Below are 19,376 nucleotides of genomic sequence, written 5' to 3'. Positions count from 1 at the left end.
TGGCTAGCTAGTTAGCGGGGTGCGTGCTAATAGCATTTCAATCGGTGACGTCACTCGCTCTGAGACCTTGAAGTAGTTGTTTACCTTGCTCTGCAAGGGCCGCAGTTTTTGTGGAGTGATGGGTAACGATGCATCGAGGGTGGCTGTTCTCAATGTGTGTAGAGGGTCCCTGGTTCGAGCCCAGATAGGGGCAAGGAGAGGGACAGAAGCTAAACTCTTACACTACCAAATACTAATTGAGTGTATGTAAACTTCTGACCCAGTGAGAATGTGATGAAAGAAATAAAATTCAGGGGAAAATGTCGGTAGTCAGAGGCTTACCAACATTTTAGGCAAGGCAGACCGTCATTCAGTGCGATGTGTTTTCTCCTTAAACAAATCTAGGTAGGTGTCTGACTGCCAATATTTTCACCCGGTTTCTAAATATTACAATGGGTTTGTTCTTGGTTTGCAAAATGCAGTCTGCACTCTGTTCAAAAGGTGCCAGCCAGGTAGACAACTCTCTGCCAAATACACTCTGCCGGCAAACGCTACAGGTGTGTCCGTGCATTTGAAGGTTGTTACTTGTTACCTAAGCGCTGTGAAATGGTTATGCCTATGTTTAACCTCTGATCTGTGTTAGTGAAAAAGTCTTTCACTCTTCCAGATAGCAACCAGGATGTATGACCATGCCTTGCAAATGGAACCACAGGAGCTTTATGAATGCGTTAAAATATTTAAATTAGCAACAAGGGTGGTTGTTCGGGGTGGGCATATAACAAGAAAGTCTAGCAACCTAAAGGTTATTTGTTCGAATCTCATCACGGACAATTTGAGCTAATTTGCAACTACTGTCTACTTTTTAGCTACTTTTTTATTTCACCTTTATTTAACCAGGTAGGCTAGTTGAGAACAAGTTCTTTGCAACTATTTAGCATGATAGATAATCTATAACCGTTTTAGCTACCCGAAACACTAGCCTTAACCTAACTCCTAACCCCTAGAACTAGCTAACTTTAGCGTTAGCCAGAACAAATTGGAATTCCTCATTTGTTTAGCAAATTCTTAATATATTGTACATTTTGCAAATGTGTAACATATTGTACAAATTACCATTTGTAGCATATCATAAGAATTGTAATTTGTAACATATAAGAAATGGATGATGGACAACCAGAAAATAATACATACCATACGAAACATAACATATCATAATAAATGGAGTGTCTCAGATAAATTTTACCTGGCTAGATCATAAACGAACAAATGTCCAGACAGGATTGACTACACGAATTCCCGGTTTATTAACCCAACTCAACACAGGCTACTGTTCGGCCGTAGCCCGCGCCAAATAAATCAAGGATCAAAGTATAAAACAACTGTGACCATCTCTTGTTAAAAGACTAAACGTAAGCGAGAGAACAAGACAAGTAGACAATGGACCTGATCGGACAGCTCAGAGCCTCTGCTCTTTTCTGTCCATAAGAAACAATTGGATTAGTGGAAGAGGCAGGGCAGGCCAGGAACAAGGAAGAAGGGTGTGGTCAGCAGGGCATCCCCCGAGGCTGAATGCCCTAAGGTTTTTATCAGAACGGCGAGAGAACAATGGCTAAGCATGATCTTATATTTACGGTGCTCCACCCCCTGCCAAATCCCCCCGGCCGTTCCACCAACCACAAGGATGCCCGCACCGGTACATTCCAGGCATTCCTGTGGTTGGCAGATAGCAGGTTGACTGGCACGCCGGACCCAGAGAACACTAGGTACTGATAAATACAACACAACAAACGAACAGCATAACTCAATACACAGCTGTCCGTGCGGGCGGGTCGCTACAATACGAAATGCTCTCAGACCATGTTGCAACATCCTGTCACAACCCACCAGATCTTCCCGTCAGATTTGGGATTTGAACCTGACTCTACCCTATAGGCTACCTACACTTTTTTGAGTGTTGACAGTCAGCAAGCATAGTCTACCATCAGAGACAGATTTGTCTACCTACCCAAATGTAAGGTGTTGGTTAGAAGTAACAAACTTGTTCATGCTTGCGTTCAATCAACATTTTATTATTAGAGATTTAGAGAACATATTACGTTAACACGTGTATGTTGGGTATAATGATTGGTTGACTCATTTTGGGGATCTAGATGGATCTAACCCCAGAACCACGCCTATACATGCGATATACTCCTCTTCGTTACTTTACCATGAGGTGTCCACGCGGTCTTTCTGTGTGCTGATTGGCAAGGAGGTGCACAAACAAGATATGTTTTACCAATGAGAGGGCTGTACATGCAGCAGTTCAGACAGTGCATTCACCGACAGCATGCACAGTCCGGTAACGGGATAGTGAGTATGCGGCTGGCGAGACTGGGTTGGGATGTCTACTCGCCATCCATATAAAACCAATGCGGAGACTTGCTGTTTACAGTCAGCTCAGAATTGTACGGATGATGACAATAAGTAGCTAACATTGTGACAGTATAGTGATTGGAATGCAATCAAACTGTTGGACATTTGTTCATCAGTGGAATTCAATAGACTTAACTAGCTAATAATAGCGGTCGGCTATTTTCCACTTATATTTTCTTAACCACGGGACACTGAACAAATATTAAAATGGTCATCATTACAAAGAAATTGAAGACCTTTGAGGTCGTTTTCCATGATCCTACTAAGGCTTTCTACTCCAGTGGTGACAAGGTAGCCGGGAATATTGTGGTTGAGGTGTCCGAGGTGACCAAGGTGTCAGCTATGAGAGTGTTTGGAATTGGATGCGCAAAAGTGGAGTACGCGAAAGGAAAGCACAGATGCCGTGAAGACATTGAATATCTGAAATACGAAGATACCGTTTATCTGGACCACCAGCCTAGAGGTAATATTACAAACTAAAATATACAAAAAGTAAATGTCTTTGTCTCGAATGTGAATATAGCCATTCAAAGCAGTCGGCAGGCTACATCCGGTGTCATCCAGCTTTTATGCACTGTCACTAGCTGGCTACTGCAGTCTGTGAGTACAGTGTAGTGCGCAAAAATGGAGAATGAGAAATTGTTCTTTATAGACTAGCTATATGTTTTATTTACATACGTCGATGTTTATGGATTATCAAATGCGCCAGGGGTGGTTGTTATTGGCCCATAAGCACTAGAAGTGGACCACGGGTGTCCTGTGGTCTACAGTGGATTGCACAAATAGACCAAAATATATTAACCTAAGAGAGATTGGCTAAATTCATAGTTTAATGAATGGACCATAATGTATTTCTCTCGTCCTCAGATTCCAATGGCTCGGTCACTCTCAGACCAGGGAACAGATATGAGTACATGTTTGGCTTTGAGTTGCCACATCCTGGGTAAGCATCAAGGACTGTAAAAACCTTGTTGTTTGTTTCCTATAAAGGCATAGCATTATGTGGTAATGACAGCATCCCACAACTAAAATTCCTCCTGCTTTTGTCACAGGCAACTGGTGTCGTCCTACAAGGGGAAGTTTGGCTGTGTCCAGTATTATGTCAGGGCTGTGATGGAGAGGCCTTCCCAGCCTGCCTTGCAGTGCGAGAAACACTTTGAGGTGGAGGAGCCCTTGGACGTCAACACCCCTGACCTCCTGGTACATAACAGCTCATTCACATTATCATAATTATCACCACAAGGAATAATGCCATTTGATAGTTATTACATTATACACATTGCTACTTGACAATGATTGTATTATACACCTTGTTCTCCTGAATGAGCCATGTAATGATGATGCATGGCTTAATAATGTTAATGACAATTGTATAACTTTGCCATAACTAGCTATACAAGAGAGATTATAAGGTGTGGGTGGATGGTGTTAGGCTTTATGGTTGACTTGCAATCAACATGTTTGGTGATTTATGTTTAACTCATGTTAATGTTTCTCATTGTTTCTTGTCCAGGCTCCAGCTGCAGGTACGAAGGAGAAGAAGCTCACCTGCATGTTCATCCCAGATGGACATGTGTCCATCAGTGCCAAGATCGACCGCAAGGGCTTCTGCGAGGGCGAGGACATCTGCATCAATGCAAAGTTTGAAAACACCTGCTCACGTATCGTGGTGCCCAAGGCAGCCATCATGGTCAAGCACACCTACCAGGCCAATGGCAGGACCAAGGTCCTGGGGCAGAAGCTCTCAGTCGTGAGGGGCAACCATATCATCTCGGGCATGTGTGACATGTGGCAGAGCAAGACCATCCGAGTGCCTAGGCTCAAGCCCTCACTCCTGGGGTGCGACATCATTCACGTGGACTATGCCCTCAGGGTGAGTCATAAACTTGAGACAACTTGTTGCTTGATATAGGCTCATACCATAAACCTCACATTGAAAATGATTGAAAGGACTTGTAACTTAGGAATGACATATCTATCTATCCATCAGATCTATGTCCACATTCCCGGCAGTGACAAGGTGGTCCTAGAGTTGCCCCTGGTCATCGGGAACATCCCCTTCAATGGCTTTGGCAGCCGCACCAACAGCATGAGCAGCCAGGCAGAGTCCCTGAACACCCCCTTCAGTAGCTTTGGGTCGCTGTGCCTCCCGTCACAACCCCCCAGCTACAGCAACATCTCCCGCGACTGCCGTATCGACTCCGCCCTCACACCTCTGTTGGTCAACTACGACGCAGATGAGGATGAAGGACTGTTCATGCGCGCCCCCGAGCTTTGGTACCCTCCTCCCCCTGCCTACACTGAGGTAAGGAGATGGAGAATAGAAGATAGACATTTAACCAATATAGTCAGTTACTAGTGAAAGTGAAGCAGATAGCACTGAGTTTGCACTGTTGCAAATGTGGACTAATTGTTTTTTTTTCCAACTGTTTCTTTCTTTCTTTTCAACTTTCTCTCAGGTTGACGAGGATCTCAAACAGCAATAGCCATGTTCTTCGGGTCTGCTGAACCACGAGTAAGAGTTGCAATTAATCCCCGTTGTAGTCTAAGCACAGGTGGTTAGCCTTAGTGAGATCGGGGAACGGACTGGTGACTGGTTAAAGAGCAGCACAGCTGTGAAGCAGAAAGAGTGTGGGACCCTAGCCCTGAAGACTCTTTCAAGGAACAGAACTGAGATGTGGAGTTGAGAGTCAAGTTGAAGTGAAACTATTCAGGTTGAATGAGTATGGATTGTAGATGTTGGTGTCCACTCCACATTCACTATCACCATTGCAGTCTTCAGAAACTGATTGTTCTACAGTTGAAGTCAGAAGTTTACATACACTTAGGTTGGAGTCATTAAAACTAGTTTTTCAAGCACTCCACAAATGTATTATTGACAAACTAGTTTTGGCAAGTCGGTTAGGACATCTACTTTGTGCATGACACAAGTCATTTTCCAACAATTGTTTAGAGACAGATTATTTCACTTATCATTCACTATATCACAATTCCAGTGGGCCAGAGGTTTACATACACTAAGTTGACTGTGCCTTTAAACAGCTTGGGAAATTCCAGAAAATTATATCATGGCTTTAGAAGCTTCTGATAGGCTAATTGACATCATTTGAGTCAATTGGAGGTGTACCTGTGGATGTATTTCAAGCCTACCTTCAAACTCAGTGCCTCTTTGCTTGGCATCATGGGAAAATAAGAAGAAATCATCCAAGATCAAAGAAAAAAAATTGTAGACCTCCACAAGTCTGGTTCATCCTTGGGAGCAATTTCCAAATGCCTGAATGTACCATGTTCATCTGTACAAACAATAGTACGCAAGTATAAACACCATGGGACCACGCAGCCGCCATACCGCTCAGGAAGGAGACACGTTCTGTCTCCTGGAGATGAACATACTTTGGTGCGAAAAGTGCAAATCAATTCCAGAACAACAGCAAAGGACCTTGTGAAGATGCTGGAGGAAACGGGTACAAAAGTATCTATCCACAGTAAAACGAGTCCTATATCGACATAACCTGAAAGGCCTCAGCAAGGAAGAAGCCACTGCTCCAAAACCGCCATAAAAAAGCAAGACTACGGTTTGCAACTGCACATGTTGACAAAGATCATACTATTTGGAGAAATGTCCCCTGGTCTGACAAAAATAGAACTGTTTGGCCATAATGACCATCGTATATGTTTGGAGGAAAAAGGGGGAGGCTTGCAAGCCGAAGAACAACATCACAACCGTGAAGCACGGGGGTGGCAGCATCATGTTGTGGAGGTGCTTTGCTGCAGGAGGGACTGGTACACTTCACAAAATAGATGGCATCATGAGGGGGGGGAATTATGTGGAAATATATGAGGCAACATTTCAAGACATCAGTCAGGAAGTTAAAACTTGGTCACAAATGGGTCTTCCAAATGGACAATGACCCCAAGCATACTTCCAAAGTTGTGGCAAAATGGACAACAAAGTAGAGGTATTGCAGTGACCATCACAAAGACCAGACCTCAATCCTATAGAAAATGTGTGGGCAGAACTGAAAAAGCATGTGCGAGCAAGGAGGCCTACAAATCTGACTCAGTTACACCAGCTCTATCAGTTGGAATGGGCCAAAATTCACCCAACTTTTTGAGGGAAGCTTGTGGAAGGCTACCCGAAACATTTGACCCAAGTTCAACAATTTAAAGGCAATGCTACCAAATACTAATTGAGTGTATTTAAATTTCTGACCCACTGGGAATGTGATGAAAGAAATAAAAGCTTAAATAAATAATTCTCTACTATTATTCTGACATTTCACGTTCTTAAAATAAAGTGGATTAAATGTCAGGAATTGTGAAAAACTGAGTTTAAATGTATTTGGCTGAGGTGTATGTAAATTTCCGACTTCAACTGTATGTCTGTCTGTAAACCCTCTAGTCATTCCACGGTAGTTCTGTACCTCAGTGTGTTCGAGCATTTTGACAGTTGTCATATTCTCTCAGAGGAATGAAACAATGTTAGAATTCACATCCATACATTGAGTGTGCACAGCTATCATTTTAGATCAGACAGATACAATGCTGTGACCATGCAAAAGTAGTGAAGGGATAGAAAGTTTAAATTTTATATTCTGTTGCACTTTATGTTAATATCATTGGCTCTTAATTAGATAATTAAAAATGACATATTTTTGTATTCATAATAGTCTTCCAGATTATACTAGGTCATTTTACAATACTGTTAACTCAGTGGTTTATGGTAGAAGAGAGTGACTTTTCATGGTAATGACCAAGCTTGCCGAATGGGAATGACTAAATGGGAGATCTACATTATGTTTTGAATTTGGGTATGTGAAAATGCGAGAAGTATTTTATATGAGGAGAACCTATGGGTAGGTTTTCTATGCAAAGAAAAAATATTAAATTCTGAATTGTTTCCCTGTCTCTGCCTTTCTTATATTTGCTTATTTTCAAGGTCTGAAAAATATTTGTCTCCAAAGACTCTAGATTTGACCTTAGGTAAATGAACAAATTGGAATGTGGAATGTGTCTATTCCAGCTGTAACGCTTGTCTGTGGTGAGAGGAGGACCAAGGTGCAGCGTGGTAAGTGTTCATATTTTAAATATTTTAATGAACACTGAAAACAAAACAATAAACAACCAACGAACAGTCCTGTAAGGTGCAACACCACACTAAACAGAAAATAACCACCCACAAAACACAATGGAAAACAGGCTACCTAAATATGGCTCTCAATTGAGAACCATACCAGGCCAAACACAGAAATAGAAAATCATAGACAAACTAACATAGACAACCCACCCAACTCACGTCCTGACCATACTAAAACAAAAGACAAAACAAAGGAACTAAGGTCAGAACGTGACAGTACCCCCCCAAAGGTGCAGACTCCGGCCGTAAAATCTGAACCTATAGGGGAGGGTCTGGGTGGGTGTCTGTCCTCGATGGCGGCTCTGGCGCGGGACGTGGATCCCACTCCACCATAGTCTTTCTCCGCCTCCTTAACCTCCTCCATGGCCTCTTAAGAGCGGCAACCCTCGGCGCCGACCTCGGACTGGGGACCCTAGCCACGGGTCCCGAATGGACGGGAGATTCCGGCAGAGCCGGACAGGCGGGAGACTCCAGCAGCGCCGGACAGGCGGGAGACTCCGGCAGCGCTGGAGTGAAGGGCGATTCTGGCATCGCCGGCATGACTGACGGCTCTGACAGCTCCTGGCTGACTGACGACTCTGGCAGCTCCTGGCTGACTGACGGCTCTGGCAGCTCCTGGCTGACTGACGGCTCTGACAGCTCCTGGCTGACTGACGGCTCTGGCAGCTCCTGGCTGACTGACGGCTCTGACAGCTCCTGGCTGACTGACGGCTCTGGCAGCTCCTGGCTGACTGACGGCTCTGGCAGCTCCTGGCTGACTGACGGCTCTGGCAGTTCCTGGCTGACTGACGGCTCAGGACAGACGGGCGGCTCTGGCAGCTCAGGATAGATTGGCGGCTCTGGAAGCTAAGGACAGGAGGAAGGCTCTGGCAGCGCTGGACAGGTGGGAGCACCTGTAGGAAGAAGACGGAGAGACAGCCTGGTGCGGGGGGCTGCCACCGGAGGGCTGGTGCGTGGAGGTGGCACCGGATAGACCAGACCGTGAAGGCGCACAGGAGGTTTCGAGCACCGAGCCTGCCCAACCCTACTTGGCTGAATGCTCCCCGTAGCCAGGCCAGTGCGGCGAGGTGGAATAGCCCGCACTGGGCTGTGCTGGCGAACCGGGGACACCATACGTAAGGCTGGTGCCATGTACACCGGCCCGAGGAGAAGCACTGGAGACCCGATGCGCTGAGCCGGCTTCATGGCACCTGGCTCGGTGCCCACTCTAGCCCGGCCGATACGAGGAGCTGCAATGTACCGCACCGGGCTATGCACACGCAACGGGGACACCGTGCGCCTCACGGCATAACACGGTGCCTGCCCGGTCCCTCTCGCTCTCCAGTAAGCACGGGGAGTTGGCTCAGGTCTCCTACCTGACCTACCCACACTCCCCGTGTGTCCCCCCCAATACATTTTTGGGGCTGCCTCTCGGGCTTCCAGCCGCGCTTCCGTGCTGCCTCCTCATACCGCCGCCTCTCAGCTTTCGCTGCCTCCAGCTCTGCCTTGGGGCGGCGATATTCCCCAGCCTATGCCCAGGGTCCTTTGCCGTCCAGGATCTCCTCCCAAGTCCAGTTCTCCAGGTATCGCTGCCTCTCGTCACCACGCTGCTTGGTCCTTTCTTGGTGGGTGGTTCTGTAACGCTTGTCTGTGGTGGAAGGAGAGGAGGACCAAGGTGCAGCGTGGTAAGTGTTCATATTTTAAATATTTTAATGAACACTGAAAACAAAACAATAAACAACCAACGAACAGTCCTGTAAGGTGCAACACCACACTAAACAGAAAATAACCACCCACAAAACACAATGGAAAACAGGCTACCTAAATATGGTTCTCAATCAGGGAAAACGATTGACAGCTGCCTCTGATTGAGAACCATACCAGGCCAAACACAGAAATAGAAAATCATAGGCTAACTAACATAGACAACCCACCCAACTCACACCCTGACCATACTAAAACAAAAGACAATACAAAGGAACTAAGGTCAGAACGTGACACCAGCAAGTTTGTCAATGCATTTGACCAGAACGTAAGCCTTGTCCAAGCCAGAACAGCAGGAGCTTATCTCCTGTTTCTGTAGCATGAGGCAGCTTGATGTAGAAGTACATCTCGGACAGGACGCTCGTCTGTTACAGGGACATACCCCAAATCCATCTCCTTAACACTGAGTACCAAGCAGGGAGGCATCAGGTCCCATTTTTGGCATCTTTGGTAAGACTCAAACCCCCAACCTTTCAATATCAGGGTTGACACTAAATATAATGCCACTGCAGTTTACCAATGGCCCTTCATAAATTACCTCTCAACAGAGGGGCTGCATATTGACACTGTCATTGTCACGCCCTGATCTGTTTCACCTGTCTTTGTGCTTGTCTCCACCCCCCTCCAGGTGTCACCCATCTCCCCCGTTATCCACTGTATTTTTATACCTGTCTTCTCTGTTTGTCTGTTGCCAGTTAGTTTTGTTTCATCAAGCCTACTAGTGGTTTTCCCTCTGTTCCTGTCGCTTTGTTTTTCCCGGTTTTGACCTTTTCTGCCCACCATGACCCTGAGCCTGCCTGCCTTCTGTCCTGTACCTTTGCCCCACTACTCTGGATTATCGACCCCTGCCTGCCTTGACCTGTCGCTTGCCTGCCCCTGTTGCTTTAATAAAAATTGTTACTTCGATACAGTCTGCATTTGGCTCTTACCTAAAATGTGATAGTACGAACTGGCCATGACTGACCCAACAGACTTGGATCCCCTCTGCAACGCCATCTCCTCCCAAGGAGCCACTATTGGTAGGCACGAGGAGTTGCTTCGTGGTCTGATGGAAGAGTTCCTGGCCGTGGGCCGAACGGCACAACCTAGCATTGGACACACTGTGGGAGCAATTCTGTGGGTTGTCTACTAGGCAGCCTACCACGACGGTAACCTCCCAGCCCCTCAGTAACCCGGCTGATAGCAGCGCCATCACCCTGGTTTCCCGGGAACCTCGCTTGCCTCCCCCGGAGTGCTTCAATGGAGACTCGGACACCTGTCGGCGGTTCTCGCTCAGTGTTCCCTCGTCATGGAGCTGTAGCCTTCCTCCTTCCCCTCGGACCGCTCTAAGATAGCGTACCTCATCATGTCCGTGAGGGCCCTCGCCTGGGATACGGCCATTTGGGAACAACAGTTGGCCGTATGCTTCAGTCTGGGGGGATTTGTGGCGGAGGTGAGAAAATATAATTTTTCTTCTCCGCCTACTCACCACCCCTCTCCATGCCATCCTGCTGTGGGGTGACCAGTCCAAGTCTCTTCAGGTACTCATCGACTTAGGGGCCGATGTGAGTCTTATGGACATTACCCTGGCGTCCGAGCTGGGCATCCCCACTCAACCCCTCTCCATTCCCATGGATGTTAGAGCGCAGGACAGGCCAAATTACGAGTGTCAGGGAACCACAGCGAGACGATCCAATTCCTGCTAGTTGAGTCTCTGCAGGTTCCCGCGGTATTGGGATTCTCTTGGCTCCAGCAACACAATCCCTCTATTGACAGGGCTACTGGTGCCATCGTGGGCTGGGGCCCGCCCTGCCACACTCATTGCCTGAAGTCAGCTCTGCCTGCCCCGGGACGTCTTCCTGGGGGCTTGGAACTTGCCCCAGACCTCTCCACCAGCCCTGCAGAGTCCCAGGACCTCCGGGAGGGATTCAATAAGGTCCAGGCCACTTCATTTCCACAACACCGACCGGTATCCAAGAAGGTCAAGCCAGATGCGCTGGCACGCGGCTATAACCCTGCGGCTATAGCCCTGCGGCTACACCCCCGAAAGCTGAGACCTTTCCCTCCTGCCTCCAAGAACATTAGCCCCTCTGCTGTTTGTCCTCTGTTGCCCCATACTCTCCATACACTTCCCACCTTTCCTGTGTCTAGAATTAATACCATGGCCCACCCCTCTCCCCCGTCTCATCGATGGCCAACCAGTGTACAGGGTGAGAAGTCTCCTGATGGTTCGACCTCGGGCAGGTGATTCCGGTACCTGGTTGACTGGGAAGGTTATGGCTCGGAGGAGAGGTGCTGGGTCTCCGCTAGGGACATCCTGGAACCAGGCCTTATCTCAGAGTTCCAACGCCAGCACCCCGCTCAACCAGGTATGCGCCCAGGTAGGACGCCAGGTGGCATCCCTAGAGAGAGAGGGGGGTTACTGTCACACCATGATCTGTTTCACCTGTCTTTGTGCTTGTCTCCACCCCCCTCCAGGTGTCACTCATCTTTCCCGTTATCCCCTGTGTATTTATACCTGTGTTCTCTGTTTGTCTGTTGCCAATTTGTTTTGTTTCATCAAGCCTACCAGCATTCCCCCTATACCTGTGTTCTATGTTTGTCTGTTGCCAATTTGTTTTGTTTCATCAAGCCTACCAGCATTTCCCCCCTCTGTTCCTGTCTCTTTATTGTTCCTGTTTTGTCCTTTTCATCCCGCCCTGAGTCTGCCTGTCGTCCTGTACCTTTGCCCCACTACTCTGGATTATCGACAATGGGAAGCAGAGAGCAACACTTTAGTAATTAAGTCACTTATTCATCCTTACTAAACAGTAACTCATGAAAAATTATAGAATTATTGAGCTGACAGCAGGGAATCTGATGATACAAACATACCTGCTGTGAATGACTTAGGTGAACCACAGTTCATCAGCAGAATGAAATGTTGACTAGATGTTATTATTGTAGTTCACTGACCATGAACTGTAACTCATGACCAAATTACATACATTGATACAATGAAATGTCATAAATTCAGTCAAGTTCTTCCACACCGATCTCAACAAACCATTTCTGTATGGACGTCGCTTTGTGCACAGGGCCATTGTCATGCTGAAACAGGAACTGGCCTTCTCCAAACTGTTACCACAAAGTTGGAAGCACAGAATTGTCTAGAATGTCATTGTATGCTGTAGCATTAAGATTTCCCTTCACTGGCCCAAACCATGAAAAACAGCCCCAGACCATTTTGGAACTTGGAAGTGAGTGTTGCAACTGAGGACAGACAATGTTTACACGCTGTGCGCTTTAGCACTTGATGGTCCTGTTCTGTGAGCTTGTGTGGCCTACCACTTTGCGGCTGAGCTGTTTTTGCTCCTAGACGTTTCCACTTCACAATAACATCACTTACAGTTGACCAGGGCAGCTCTAGCAGGGCAGAAATTTGACAAACTGGCATCCTATGACTGTGCCACATTGAAAGTCACTGAGCTCTTCAGTAAGACCATTCTACTGCCAATGTTTGTCTATGGAGATTGCATGGCTGTGTGCTCGATTTTATACACCTATCAGCAACGGGTGTGGCTGAAATACTTTTGTATGTATAGTGTTTGAAAATAAAGATATCAAGAAGAATTAGGGGAAAGGTTGATCAGCAGATACTGTATATAAAGGAGAGTGATGGAAATGAACAGATAGGCTGACCAAAATAACCCAGTGCATCAATCTGTCTCTCTCACTCTTACTGTCACACAGACACACAGACACACACACAGACACAGTTTCTGATTAGCTGGAAACAATTTGGGACCAACCCTATGTGGCACAGAAGATCCAGTGTTACTCTTAGGTATTAGCTAGGTTGTGGATGGCATTGAGGTGATGTAACACACTCTAACTGGACAGGACAAATGTGACAGGCTCTGTACACTATAAACCAGGGTTATGATAAGCAGGGAAAACATATGGATACTTATGGGTCATCTGGAAACAACACTCAGTAGTCCTAACATAAGATAACATGTAGTTTATTAGTTCACATGAGATGGACATTTGACTTCTGCTTTTATCCAACCCCCGATACACACACACACATTAGGTTGGAGAGGCTGGAGGAGAGGACAGCCGCAGTGCAGTTCTTAATGAGCAGTTTAGGGGGTTCCTTTCTCAAGGGAATATCAGCATTAGGTTCCCCGCTCACTTCCCCCTCCCATCGAGGCTACTGCTGCTCCCATTACATACAGGATTGTAAAGTGGCATTCATGTAGCACTCTCTATGCATGAGTTAGCCTGCAGAGCAGGGGGCTGGGGTGGTGGTTAATGACAACCACACCAAGTTGGGTAGCTGGCAGCAAGCCACCAGAAACCCTATGCTGTTGTTTACTTACTTCTACAGCTGTTCGAAAAGAGCAACCCCTCTCAAAAAAGCATCTGTCTCACTCTCTCGCTCTCGCTCTCTCTATATTTCCTAGCTGCCCTGCTATCTGTTGAGGGCCCACCAACTCAATGCTATCCCAAAGGATCTTGCCAAGTAGGTCGTTGTCACAACCCCCATCTACCTCTAGAGCATGGCTGATGCCAACCTAAACCCTACCCAACTAGTTTTTTTTAAATTATTTTTTATTTACCCTTTATTTAACTAGGCAAGTCAGTTAAGAACAAATTCTTATTTACAATGACGGCCTACCAAAAGGCCTCCTGCGGGGACGGGGGCCTGGGATAAAATTTTTAAAAAACAATATAAATATAGGACAAAACACACATCACAACAAGTGAGACACAACACTACATAAAGAGAGACCTAAGACGACGACGACACAAGGCAGCAAAACATGACAAAACAGCATGGTAGCAACACAACATGACAACAACATGGTAGCAACACAACATGGTAGCAGCACAAAAACATGGTACAAACATTATTGGGCAAAGTCAACAGCACAAAGAAGGCAAAGACAAAAATACATCATACAAAGCAGCCACAACTGTCAGTAAGAGTGTCCATGATTGAGTCTTTTAATGAAGAGATTGAGATAAAACTGTCCAGTTTGAGTGTTTGTGTTTGAATCTCAACGCATGATTTGGCACCAGTGGCCTTTTGACCAAATATGGAACTACATTATTTTTGGAAACCTGAATGCATCAAAACAATTATATTACACACAGAGAGACACACATACGTACTAAAAAATGTAATTCAATTTCCCTTGAACTGTTAGTATGAATTGCAGCATAATGGCACACTTCTCATATCAACGAGTACATCCCACTGTGATAGAATTATAAGCTGACACCTCTCGATATAGCACAAGCACAGAAGATCAAACTTAGTTGGGGTCTAATAATATCGCACTAACTTTTGCTATCATGGTTAAAAAGTCCTCTGGGGTCCATTGGACAGTGTGTTTATATAACCAGCAAAGCTTCGAACAGCGCCCTAACTTGCCTCATAATTGTGACAGGTCTCCCGGCTCGTCCATGTTGCCCACTTGAACCACTGCTCAATCATAGCCATACTGTGCAACACAATGAAAATCAGTTGCTCTGACAAAGACAATTTGTTGAAACGCTTTAGTTTGTGTGCTTTTAATCTCACTTATATCTTGTTTCAATTGTCATTCAGTACTGTTGCAGTATATATATGGCCGAAAATCAACCTTCCATCCATTTTGCATTTTAAGTGGGTTTGATTTACTCACTCACACTTAACATCTGCCCTATATGATTTAAAGGTTTTGGCTTATTACAGATATAGGACAGTATGCATGCACTCTAGCGTACTTCTATTTCAGCTACCCTGAAAGCAAAGAGAAAGAGATGGTCAACAAACCCGCTAAATATAGGCTAACTTCTGCAACTTCGTCCAAAGGTTTAACATGAACTTTGAAAAAAGCAACAGCTCTTCAAAGGCCAACCATTTAATTCAGGGTCCCTTTGAGAGAGCTGGGTTGATTTTTCCTTTGACCTGGCTTTGCCTTCGTACAATGCTCCTCCCCACTCTTTTCAAGCACACTCTATTTCACCCTCACCTGTGATATCACCTTTCTGTGATCATGAGCCATCCTCACTACCCTATTGGCCATTAGTTCCAGTCACGTAGTCTATGATTGATGGATGTCTAATTTACATGAATTCAGTGTGGGATGATGATGATGACGTGTGCTAGAGGACTGATTTTTTTCTAAACTTTAAGCACATCAATTGACTAAGTACAACACACAAAATCACACAGTAACTTTTTCACCAAACCTGATTCAGTGTTTCATCTATGCCAAAATACCTTTCATATAAGGTAATTGCCTTTCACAATGCAATGCTCACAACACTTCTCATATGATTCTCTTCTCATTTGTTTAAATACATTTGAGCATCACTTAATCCAACTGTGTTTAATGGCTAATCACTTAACCGTTTGGTAAACCTATAGACTTTAAACTGGTTTGTCTACTATTTATGGATTTTGAGAACTACAGAAATAAAATGTGTGTTTGTAATGTATAAACATCTAAATGATATGTATGATACATGATAACCATACATAATGACTACTCGTTATTGCTAATTGATTTCACATAATGGTAATCACAGTTGGTCACCATATAAAAGGGTGTGAAAACATGCAATTTCTTTCAAATAGAGCATGATAGGAATGGAGAGGAAGAAATCAAAGAGCGCGTGGACAAGGGGCCCATTCGGAGAGGTCAAAGAGGTGGACATCAGAGAGGAGGCAGACGGCTGGGAACTGTGTCGCATGATGATTGGTGGTTCCTCAGAATGGCTATGACCTAGGTGATATTTGTGAACAGCACTGAAATATGTCATAATACTGAGTTCAGTAAAACAATAACTACAATGCAGTAATAATGATAAAGGATACAAAGCTACTCAACTGGGGATACCCCCCCCCCCTGACTTCAAGTTGGCCCACTTTTCATTTTCACCCATGAACTGAACATGCACTCATCTCATGTTTTCAGGAATATTACAACCACTCACAGTCAAGATTCGTCACAAGTTGACCTCTAATGCCATTGGATGTGCCATAGTGTGCGTTAGTACAGTCATTGGGATGTGTGTGTTTATTTTTGTTTGGGTGAGGGTTTATTCCCTACATTCTCTACATCCTGGCTACTCTTCACACTGCTGCATGCTGTACACATTTGACAGTGACAGATGGCAGTGACCCTCTTCTGCTGTATACTCATTTTAGAACATTTTATGAGACAAAGTTTATAACCAACTCACCCCCCTGAAATTACAACACATCTCAAGAAACTAACTGATTTTGAATAATACAATCTTAGTCAAAAGAGGATATCAGGAATTACACACACAAAACATGCACACACTGAGGACATCAGGGAAGCCTTGAAGTCTGGAATAAACACTGAATTGTGAGTGCTAAGACCAGAAGAAATGGCAGACCTGCAAGGTCAGGATAGACAAAATGCAAGATGTGCTCAGTCTACACATTTACAATGTTGTTACTTGACTATGTGAATATTTATTGCAATTTACACCGTCCACAACATTATGTCCACATAAAGTTAGTCTAGTTTAATTAAAATCCATGATAAATTTTTTTTATTGTTAAACATACTCTTCAGCTTATCCTGTTGTACATGGCATTTCTATTATCCTGCCAATGTCAACAGGGTTATTATGTCAACAGCAGTTTTTCTGATAGTGGTGAAATTATATTGGGCAGTTGGTAAGTCAGAGATATCAGGAAATAGTGGAGTGTTTGTCCTTTGTGGGGTTGTTGAGAAGTGACTTTGTCTGGAAAACCCAAACGGTGAAAACAATACTTGCGCCTGACCATCTTATATGAGTGTTTTTGCTTTTTCGATTCTGTGACCTTGAGTTAAAGTATGAGAACATTCAAATAGCTCAAATCAACTTCATCAGAACCACCACAGGCTGACGGGGTTTGCCGTGACGTACCAACCTGTGGGTGTTGGCACAACCATCTACGAATACTGCCAAAGCTTGCAAGGGTCTAAACATATTGTAGTTGATCATCGGATGCCCGTGAATTTGTTTTATTTCTTGACAAGGATAATCTCACTCTATTCAAGCAAGCAAGAACTGCATGCTGAGGAGATTCAATAACCATACCTATCATTCAAATGTTATGAGCCGAATACTTTATTTGTCACTATCATTCTGTACTAATGTTGTGTTGTAATTACTGAACTACAGCATTTGGGGCAGGGTCATGACCCCAAGCAGTGAAACTGAGACACTCAATCTATATGCCATATTTAAGTCCCAAATGAACTAGTCATGAGTTCATATAACACACAGTTCGTGCCATGAAACTGGGGCTCTAGCGTCTGTCTCATATGGGCAACACGTTCTTAACACGGCACATTCACCATCACCACTAAGGATTGAAGGAATACCTCAATAGACAAGTGAGGTGTTTGATAATAGTGCCAGAGGAGATGGCTGCCGTTTTACAGTCCCCTAACCAATTGTGCTATTGTATTTGTTTTTTCATGTTATTTGTAACTTATTTTGTACATAATGTTTCTGCCACTGTCTCTTATGATGGAAAAGAGCTTCTAGATATCAGGACAGCGATTACTCACCCCGTACTGGAAGAATATTTTCTCTTTAACAAGTCGGACACTAAGGATTTACTCCAGACACACGACAAGGCCCTCATCCCTATTATTCGCAGGAGAAAGAGACAGAGATATTGGGACGTAGGTCTGGGTGCCTTGTAAGGATCCAACTGCGAGTGCCTTTACCATCGGTCCTGTTAGCCAATGGACAATCATTGGATAATACAATAGGCAAACTATGAGCACGTATATCCTACCAACGGGACATTAAAAACTGTAATATCATGTCGTGGCTGAACGACGACATGAATAACATACACCTGGCGAGTTTTACTCTTTTTCGGCAGGATAGAGCAGCCACCTCTAGTAAGACAAGGGGTGGTGGTCTATGTATGTTTGTAAACAACAGCTGGTGCACGAAATCTCAAGTCTCAAGGTTTTTTCTTGCCTGAGGTAGAGGATCTCATGATAAGCTGTAGACCACACTATTTACCACCACAAACCGATGCTGGCACTAAGACCGCACTCAATGAGCTGTATATGGCCATAAGCAAACAGGAAGATGCTCATCCAGAGGCAGCACTCCTAGTGGCCGGGGACTTTAATGCAGGGAAACTTAAATCCGTTTTACCTCATATCTAACAGCATGTTACATGTGCAACCAAAGGGGGGAAAAAACTCTAGACCTGTCACGTTCTGACCTTTATTTCCTTTGTTTTCTCTTTATTTAGTATGGTCAGGGCGTGAGTTGGGGTGGGCAGTCTATGTATGTTTTTCTATGTTGGGGTTTTGAGTTCAGCCTAGTATGGTTCTCAATCAGAGGCAGGTGTCGTTCTGCAGGCAGAACAGTTGAAACTGGGGCAGCAAAATGGCCAGGTGGATTGGGGACAGCAAGGAGTCATCATGCCAGGTAGTCTTGAGGCATGGTCCTAGGGCTCAGGTCCTCCAAGAGAGAGAAAGAAAGAGAGAATTAGAGAGAGCATACTTAAGTTCACACAGGACACCGGATAAGACAGGAGAAATACTATAGATATAACAGACTGACCCTAGCCCCCCGACACATAAACTACTGCAGCATAAATACTGGAGGCTGAGACAGGAGGGGTCAGGAGACACTGTGGCCCCATCCGATGATACCCCCGGACAGGGCCAAACAGGCAGGATATCCACACCCACTTTGCCAAAGCACAGCCCCCACACCACTAGAGGGATATCTTCAAACACCAACTTACCTTCCTGAGACAAGGCCGAGTATAGCCCACAAAGATTTCCGCCACGGCACAACCCAAGGGGGGCGCCAACCCAGACAGGAAGACCACGTCAGCGACTCAACCCACTCAAGTGACGCACCCCTCCTAGGGACGGCATGGAGGAGCACCAGTAAGCCAGTGACTCAGCCCCTGTAATAGGGTTAGAGGCAGAGAATCCCAGTGGAGAGAGGGGAACCGGCCAGGCAGAGACAGCAAGGGAGGTTCGTTCCTTTCCGTTCACCTTCACACTTCTGGGCCAGACTACACTCAATCATAGGACCTACTGAAGAGATGAGTCTTCAGTAAAGACTTAAAGGTTGAGACAGA

The 19,376-nt window shown here is 45.2% G+C and overlaps 1 protein-coding gene across 1 annotated transcript; it reads left to right on the top strand.

Moving 5' to 3' along the window:
* The first annotated feature begins 2,331 nt into the window (after positions 1-2,331).
* LOC112222846 (thioredoxin-interacting protein) lies at positions 2,332-5,288 on the top strand. The gene is made up of 6 exons (XM_024385676.2): positions 2,332-2,857; positions 3,262-3,337; positions 3,447-3,594; positions 3,908-4,267; positions 4,385-4,699; positions 4,854-5,288. Exons 1-6 carry the CDS (start codon positions 2,602-2,604, stop codon positions 4,878-4,880), a joined length of 1,182 nt encoding a protein of 393 aa, XP_024241444.1. The 5' UTR covers positions 2,332-2,601; the 3' UTR covers positions 4,881-5,288.
* The last annotated feature ends 14,088 nt before the right edge of the window (positions 5,289-19,376 follow it).

Source organism: Oncorhynchus tshawytscha, linkage group LG23 (assembly GCF_018296145.1).
Source record: "Oncorhynchus tshawytscha isolate Ot180627B linkage group LG23, Otsh_v2.0, whole genome shotgun sequence".
Classification (NCBI taxonomy): Eukaryota; Metazoa; Chordata; class Actinopteri; order Salmoniformes; family Salmonidae; genus Oncorhynchus; species Oncorhynchus tshawytscha.
Note: the sequence above shows the minus strand (reverse complement) of the source record. Positions and strands in the feature narration are given on the sequence as shown.